This window comes from Mus musculus, chromosome 9 (genome assembly GCF_000001635.26).
Source record: "Mus musculus strain C57BL/6J chromosome 9, GRCm38.p6 C57BL/6J".
NCBI classification, from domain to species: domain Eukaryota; kingdom Metazoa; phylum Chordata; class Mammalia; order Rodentia; family Muridae; genus Mus; species Mus musculus.
In genome coordinates this window covers 45,928,364-45,936,254 of record NC_000075.6, presented here as the reverse complement: position 1 = coordinate 45,936,254, position 7,891 = coordinate 45,928,364, and the positions used below count along the sequence as shown (strand labels likewise).

Sequence of the window (7,891 nt, the reverse complement as noted above, 5' to 3'; positions counted from 1 at the left end):
CAAACTCTAGAATGCCTCCCCCTTTCTTTCTCATTGAAGAGCAGACCCAAGTCCGGGTAACAAGGAAGGGTTTCAGGGTCCTGCCCATAAAAGGTTTTTCCCGGCCGCCCTCAGCACCGCCCCGCCCCGACCCCCGCAGCATCTCCAAAGCATGCAGAGAATGTCTCCGGCTGCCCCCGACAGACTGCTCCAACTTGGTGTCTTTCCCCAAATATGGAGCCTGTGTGGAGTGAGTGGGGCGGCCCGGGGTGGTGAGCCAAGCAGACTTCCATGGGCAGGGAGGGGCGCCAGCGGGCGGCAGAGGGGTGACATCACTGCCTAGGCGGCCTTTAAACCCCTCACCCAGCCGGCGCCCCGGCCCGTCTGCCCCAGCCCAGACACCGAAGCTACTCTCCTTCCAGTCCACAAACGACCAAGCCTTGTAAGTGCAAGTCATGGGAGCAGAAGGGCTGTGGGCTCAATTAGATCCCCTAGTCTCTTCTAGTTTGCTGGGTGGAATTGGGTCCCTAGAGACCATTCTCTGTGTTAGACAAAAAGTCTGGGTTAAAATGCCTAGGATGATTTGACTGGGGCAAAAGAATAAATGGGGTGAGAGGGAGGCTCAAATTTCAGTCACTGTCCCACCCATAGGTGTATGGGCTATGTGTTAGGCCCAAAGAGGTGACAAATGAGGCCAAGGGAACAACTCCATCTTTGGATCTCCAAGAAGGTGAGGGGCTAAGTTCTGGAAAGCAGTGACCCACTGATGGTCCCCAGGGCTAATGCAACTCGGGGGAGCCAGGAGGTAGCCCCCTCAGGCAGTGGAGGACTAAAGATCTTATTTTTTGTAGCGCTAGGGATCAAACCCCAGGGCGCTATGTGTGGCAGGCATGTGCTCCATCTACCACAGAAGTTTAATGCTTCAGACTAGCCTGGGATAGGGCCTGCTTTTTCTTTCCTTTTCTCTCTCTCTCTCTCTCTCTCTCTCTCTCTCTCTCTCTCTCTCTCTCTCTTTCTTTCCTTTTCTCTCTTTCACTCTCTCTTTCTAATTTTCTTTTTCTTTTTTTCTTTCTTTTCTTTAGACAGGGTTTCTCTGTGTAGCCCTGGCTGTTCTGGAACTCACTCTTTAGACCAGGCTGGCCTCGAACTCAGAAATCTACCTGCCTCTGCCTCCCAAGTGCTGGGATTAAAGGCGTGTGCCACCACTGCCCAGCTAAGGTTTGCTTTTTCATGGCAGCTTGGTCCAGTTTGAAAGTAGGAGGTCAGTCCACTGTAGGCAGATAGGTGACAGGTGGCAGATAGGTGACAGATAGGTGACAGGTGGAGGAGCTTTGGAACTGGGACTGGACAGCCCTGGGACCCCTGTTCCTCCCAAAGGGTCTTGGTGGTTCCCCTTGGGGCTCTCTAAAGGATGTCAGTGGGCTGTTGCCACATCTATATAAGAGGACTAGTCTTCTGGAATTTAGGTGTGATCTCTCAGGGATGCAGAAATGCTCACCCTTACTGTCATTTTATGGGCTGAGGTACCACAGGCAGATATACCCTGGTTCTGCTTGTTGTCCAGGGTCTCTGCTACATGGAGGCCCCTTTCCACAGCCTAACCTCTCTACCTGCTGACAGGAGGGCTGGATGGCCACAGGCATCCAAGCTGCGCATCATGCAGGTGTTTTGCGTTGGAGCTTTTGTCTAGAAATACCCTGGTGGGCTGCCAAACCACCACCCATATCCCTCTCTCCTCTCTGCTGCCTCTAAGATGACAGCTTGATTTTTCTTATAGTGATTTTTTTTTTTGGTTTTGTTTTTTTGTTTGTTTTAAGTTAGCATACAAAGTAATACATTTCATCATGGCATTTGGACATACATATATATTTTATTTGCTCTCCTGGCCTCTTCTCAAAGAGACTTCTCTGGACTTTCTTGTATTTTTGGTTGTGAGCCTAGCCTTTAACGGCTGAGCCATCTCTCCAGCCCTTCTTTGGACTTTCTACTTCATACTTCCCACCAGTCTGGGAAGAAGGGCACATGGAATCTTGAGAGCATGACCTGACCCAGACCTGACAGATGTCAAGGCTGCAGTGTATGCTCTTGTTGCTACGGCTTGTTCTTAGTCCTGCAGTTCAGAACTTTCTGGAGACTGAGAAGTGCATGTGAGGACACTCTCCTCCCATCTTTTCCTCTAGTGGCTAGTGATGTTTGGTTTTTTGTTTTGAGACAGGGTTTCTCTGTATAGCCCTAGCTATCCTGGAACTCACTTTGTAGATCAGGCTGGCCTCCAACTCAGAAATCTGCCTGCCTCTGCCTCCCGAGTGCTGGGACTAAAGGCGTGCGCCACCACTGTCCAGTCAGGAGTAGAAGGAAACTGTAAGGTGCTTGAGACAGGCTGAGTAGAGGCTAGGAGGAAGGGGCTCCGCAGTCACCGGCTCCATGACTCTGTGACTTTTGTGGTTCCTTGTCGCAGCGGTTCCTGGTGGTGGTGGTGGTCGGGGGTTGGGGGGAGGGGGCAGGCCACACAGTGGGGTGTGGGAGGGAATAGCTGTTGACAACTTCCCAACAGAAACCAGGCTTTTGAGTCCTCCAGGGTAGCTTGAGAGGGTACTCAGAAAGCCGTGTCCATGTCCCCTTTCCTTCACCTCAGGGAAGTAAGTTGCCTATAGGGTTGTCATTTCAATGAGGTCTTCTGGTTATTCTGTTTTTCTCTCAATGTTGGTGTTGGGCTCAGGGAATGCTTTGGAGAAGGTGGTGGGAACTGGAGAAGGGAAGATCAGTTTACTGTGTAAACTCACTGGTTAAAGTACCCCCTCCCTTCCACCCTGCAATACACACACACACACACACACACACACACACACACACACACACCCCATCTCGAAGAGCTCTATTAAGCTCCAGGTGCACTGTAGTTCACAGACTGCATCTTCCAGGTTTGCTCCCACTTCACAAGCAGAGAACTCATAACTGAAGGGGGTGACAGCACAGGGGAAGGGAAAGCAAGATGTTTAGAGTCTGACAGCTGGCCCGGGACCAGAGCCATGTGGTAATGTTTGCTCCACTCCCTACCACCTCCACGGCTGTGATGTGGAGAAGGTCCCCGCTTTCATGGGAAGGAGGTGGGGGAGCCTGTCATCTGCTCCATGCTCACACAATTTTTCTCTCAACCAATGACCTCTCAGAAGCAGGGGTTGGTTTGCAAAATTCTTCAGATACCTCAACAGATGGCATCCCACTCAGGCTATCCCTGCTGACTAGGTCTGGCTCCAGCCCTGACTGTATCTACCCAGGGACCTACCTGCCTGCTTTGCTCCTATAGCCTTCCTCCGTGTCTGGGTCCCCAGAGAGCTGCCGGACATAGGCCTTTGAGGCAACAGCTGGCATACAGGCCAGGCTTCCCATGCTCTGGCTAGCAGATTCTCTGCCCTGGAGGACTTTGACTGCATGGTTTCTCTCACTGCTGCAACAGTCAGAGCTGGCCCACACGGGCACAACAGCGCACTTCCATCTGGGTCTCCCTGAGAATGCCGCTGTTTTCTGAGAACCCTTGGACTCTGGTGGCTTTATCAGGTCTTTTTGTCAGCTGCGCTTTGGGGGATGAACTTTGCTCTTCTGGCTTCTGGGTCAGAGGGTAAAGATTTGGTGGCAACCGGTAGCTAGAGAAAGATAGCTACTGGCTGAATTTGGAGGACATGGCTTCTGGAAAACCTCTCTAGTGCTTTTCTGGCTAGTCTTGGCAAAGTAAAAATGCTCTGATAGCCAGCCCGGGTGATGCAGGGCTTCCTGTTCGAGGCCTTTCTGTACAAAATTAGTGAGACATTGCCTCAAAACTATGAAACAAGCCAGACTCTGTTGAAGCACGCCTTTAATCCCAGCACTCAGGAGGCTGAAGCAGGCAAGATCTCTGTTAGTTGGAGGCCAGTCTACAGGAAAGTTCTACAACAGCAGAGGCCAGACAGTGCAACCCTTTCTGGGGGTGTGGGGGAGGAAAACCCAACAAAAACACAAACTATAAAACAAAGAGAAGGCCGAGGACAAAGCTTAGCAATGCATACTTCCCTTTCTATGTGAAGCCCTGGGCTCCACCAGTACTGCAGAAAGAAGCAAGCAATGAGGGACAGGAGGTTGGCTCTAGGCCAGGGGTTGTCAAAATAGTCCACAGGCCAAAGGCAGCCTGATGTCTGTTTTTATAAACAAAATTTTATTGGCACACATTGGTTATGTATCAGCTAGGCTATTTTCATACAATAGAGGCCATATGGTCTGTAAAGTCTAAAATATTTACTCTGCTGTTTTACATAAAAAGTTGACAGACTCTTGCTCTAGACTGACAAATATCTAAGACCTTGTTTTCTGAGGTTCAAGTTCAGAGGGGTCTCTGCAGCAAGTGGGTAAAGCTGGTCTAGGTCATGCTATGATGTCTAGGGTCCCTCAGAGTGGAAGGCCTGCTTAGCACAAATGAAGTAAAGTAACTTGCTGGCTCTTTGTTCTTTTCTCCACACTCTATACTTTAGCTCTGCCTCAACATGGCCAACAAGGGTCCATCCTACGGCATGAGCCGAGAAGTGCAGTCCAAAATTGAGAAGAAGTATGACGAGGAGCTGGAGGAGCGACTAGTGGAGTGGATTGTAGTGCAGTGTGGCCCTGATGTAGGCCGCCCAGATCGTGGGCGCCTGGGCTTCCAGGTGTGGCTGAAGAATGGTGTGGTGAGTAACCCTTGCGAAGGGAATCTAGGGATGTGTATGCCACCCTACAAACTGTGAGACAGACTCCCTGAGCTGAGTGTTCAGTTGTGTTCTGTACCTGGCAGATTCTGAGCAAATTGGTGAACAGCCTGTATCCTGAGGGATCGAAGCCAGTGAAGGTGCCTGAGAACCCACCCTCCATGGTCTTTAAGCAGATGGAACAGGTGGCTCAATTCTTGAAGGCAGCTGAAGATTATGGAGTCATCAAGACTGACATGTTCCAGACTGTTGACCTCTATGAAGGTATAAGGAAAAAAGGGCTGGAGCCAGTGGGCGAGTGGAGAGCAAGATTATCAGTCAAGGAGAAGGAATATCAAAAGCCACAACCAGCTCTGTTGATGTGTTCATAGCAGGAATGGGATATGCCAAGAGAACACATAGCAAGGGGACCAGCTTGGTGGTACAGCATTTCCCTTCTGGGTACAAGGGCCTGTTTTGGATCCTAGAATATCAAATATATACCACACCATACTCACTAGGGTTTAGAATATGGTCTCTTGAACCCTCTTGATTTGGTGCCACTTGCTCTTGGTTGGACCATTTTTGAAGCTGGGCAGGTATTGCCTATATGGTCCTGAAATTAGCTCCCTGGCCACTCTTCTCATAGGTAAGGATATGGCAGCAGTGCAGAGGACTCTAATGGCTTTGGGCAGTTTGGCTGTGACCAAAAACGATGGAAACTACCGTGGAGATCCCAACTGGTTTATGAAGTATGTGTCCACTGGGTCTCTCTGTGGGGTTGGGGTGGCTTGGGCTGGTCAGTTGTGGTAAAGATCAGGTGTAGCAGAGCCAGGGACGTCCCAGGTAAGGGTGTTGGACTAGGGGAAATGAGGTCCTACTTCTGCATTCCTACCTTTTGCCAGCGTGTGCTCCACCAGGCTCCCTAACTCCTGGAGCCAAACTCAGGGGAAAAAAAGAGAAGACAAACAGGAAAGGAAGGGAGTCGAACAGGGAAGCAGCAGGGATCAGGAAACAGTTGGAGAACACTAAGTTCTAGCAAGCCTTACCCTGGTTCCTTTTCTTCTAGGAAAGCCCAGGAGCATAAGAGGGACTTCACAGACAGCCAACTGCAGGAGGGGAAGCACGTCATTGGCCTTCAAATGGGCAGCAACAGAGGAGCCTCGCAGGCTGGCATGACAGGCTATGGGCGACCCCGGCAGATCATCAGTTAGAAAGGGAAGGCCAGCCCTGAGCTGCAGCATCCTGCTTAGCCTGCCTCACAAATGCCTATGTAGGTTCTTAGCCCTGACAGCTCTGAGGTGTCACTGGGCAAAGATGACTGCACATGGGCAGCTCCCACCTATCCTTAGCCTCAGCCCAGCATCTTACCCCAGAGCCACCACTGCCCTGGCCCCTGTTCCCAGCTGTACCCCCACCTCTACTGTTCCTCTCATCCTGGAGTAAGCAGGGAGAAGTGGGCTGGGGTAGCCTGGCTGTAGGCCAGCCCACTGTCCTTGATATCGAATGTCCTTTGAAGGAGACCCAGCCCAGCCTCTACATCTTTTCCTGGAATATGTTTTTGGGTTGAAATTCAAAAAGGAAAAAAGAAAAATATATAAATATATATATATATACATGTATCTCCATCTTTTCTCCGGCCTGGCTGGCAGTTTGGTTTGTCACTCCTGTTAGCATTCCAGGAACCCTGAGGGTGGAAGCATGTTGGGCTCACACGTTCCTGGCCGATGGCTTCTGGATGACTCCTCTGGCCCCACAGGCTCAGAGCTTCAGAGGAAGCAGGCTATGGAGAAGAAGAGTGACCTGCATCTGCATAGCTCTGGTTTGGCAGAAGGAGAGAATACTGGGAGTGGTGGACTTGTTTGGGTTTTTATACTTCTGCTTTTTATTTTGGAAAGCTGTGCAGAAAAAAATTCAACAAAATGTTGCTTTGAAAAGTAAAAATCAAATCTTAAGCATTAAAAAATTCATATTAACAATTAGCTCAGAAGATGGGAAGGGGAGAAGGCCAAGAACGGAGGAAAAGTCAGGCAGACAGCTGGCCTCTGGAATGAAGGCCATTTCCCTGAGCACGGTGCAGAGGAAGACAGGTGGTCAGAGACAGTGCTCCCAGGCTATCTTTGAAAATGCTGTGTCTTAGCTCTCTGAAGTCCAGCTGGCCAACTTCCCCAATGAGGCAGCAAGGGTGCTGGGAATCCTGTGCCTCCCAGTTCTCCTGGGAACACGTCACCATTCCTTCAGCAGAAAGGGCGAATGGTAGTGAAGATGTGGACAGGTTTAAGTTGGCTTCAGAACAGGCGCACAGAAAAGGGTAATGAAGGCAGCTGCTTTCAGGGTAGGCATGTCCAGGCTCTTAGCAGCCTCTCTCTGGTCCCTTGGCAGTGACACTTCTGACAAGAGCATTTCTAGGTATATAGGGACTTGCTGCATAACTAACTCATGAATGAGTAGAGGTCCTGGTGGTCTAGGACACTGACTAGCTCCAGAGAGCGAGGAAATCAAGGGCTGCCTGGTCTTGGTGCCAATCCCTTGTCAAAGGTTCTCAGCCAAGTTCAGCTAGAGAAGCCATGATCACCAGTCCCTTACCACTGCATTAAGATGGCCCTCACCCTCCTGAGGAGGCTGCAAATGCTTCAGAGGCCTGGGGTCCCAGATGTCACTATCAGGACCATTCCCTCCTGAGCTTCCACGATTGAAAGCCTCATAACCGAGTTTAGGAAGTGCCTGTTGTACATGGGGGAAGCTGGGCTCTGGGGTCAGCAAATCTGCCCGCTCTTCCCCTGCAGCAGGTCTGGGGGTTGGTGTGGAGGACAATCCAGCTCTGGGGCCAGGAAGCTAGATGCAGTTGTGCAGTCCCCATGCTCTGAATCCACTCCATCCAGGTCCTTGCTGCTGCACAGTGGCATTGATTCTAGTGCTGTCCCTGCATCCTTGGAGTTTTGCCTTCGTGGGGCCCAGGGGCAGCATCCCTTCCTGCAGCCATGGGTGGAAGCCTTGTTCCTCTGGCTCAGGCACACTTCTAGCATGTAGTAAATAGTCCAGAAGACACTGAAGCAGCCTACCAGCACAAGGGTCTGCAAAACCAAGCACTGGTGGGTTAGTGACAGGTCTAGCCCAGAAACACGAGCCCAGACAGCCTCTCTTTTGTTTTGTTTTGTTTTGTTTGTTTTTTCAAGACAGGGTTTCTCTGTATAGCCCTAACTATCCTGGAACTCACTTTG

The 7,891-nt window shown here is 50.7% G+C and overlaps 2 protein-coding genes across 12 annotated transcripts in view; one reads left to right on the top strand and one right to left on the bottom strand.

Moving 5' to 3' along the window:
* Nucleotides 1-196: 196 nt before the first annotated feature.
* Nucleotides 197-6,627, top strand: Tagln (transgelin). The gene is made up of 5 exons (NM_011526.5): nt 197-421; nt 4,482-4,673; nt 4,778-4,955; nt 5,320-5,422; nt 5,740-6,627. The coding sequence occupies exons 2-5, from the start codon at nt 4,494-4,496 to the stop codon at nt 5,882-5,884; spliced, it is 606 nt and encodes a 201-aa protein (NP_035656.1). The 5' UTR covers nt 197-421; nt 4,482-4,493; the 3' UTR covers nt 5,885-6,627.
* The window catches only part of Pcsk7 (proprotein convertase subtilisin/kexin type 7), a 25,661-nt gene continuing 21,917 nt past the window's right edge, over nt 4,148-7,891 (bottom strand). For 7 of the 11 annotated variants that reach the window (XR_001778807.2, XR_001778810.2, XR_001778809.2 and 4 more), the window contains one exon: nt 6,532-7,744. Coding sequence is in view for 4 of the 11 variants with exons in the window: in NM_001281934.1 (NP_001268863.1) it covers nt 7,427-7,744 (318 nt within the window). In the remaining 7 variants the exon portion in view is untranslated. Of the gene's footprint in view, nt 7,745-7,891 lie in introns of all 11 variants that reach the window. The other 4 variants (XM_006510088.4, XM_006510090.4, XR_870526.3 and 1 more) reach the window with 2 other exon arrangements.

Excerpts from the sequence above, each read along its gene's own strand:
- Tagln (NM_011526.5), top strand. The coding sequence starts at position 4,494 with ATGGCCAACAAGGGTCCATCCTACGGCATGAGCCGAGAAGTGCAGTCC. Across the intron at positions 4,674-4,777 it reads TGTGGCTGAAGAATGGTGTG|ATTCTGAGCAAATTGGTGAA; the intron begins GTGAGTAACCCT and ends TGTACCTGGCAG. Across the intron at positions 4,956-5,319 it reads GACTGTTGACCTCTATGAAG|GTAAGGATATGGCAGCAGTG; the intron begins GTATAAGGAAAA and ends CTCTTCTCATAG.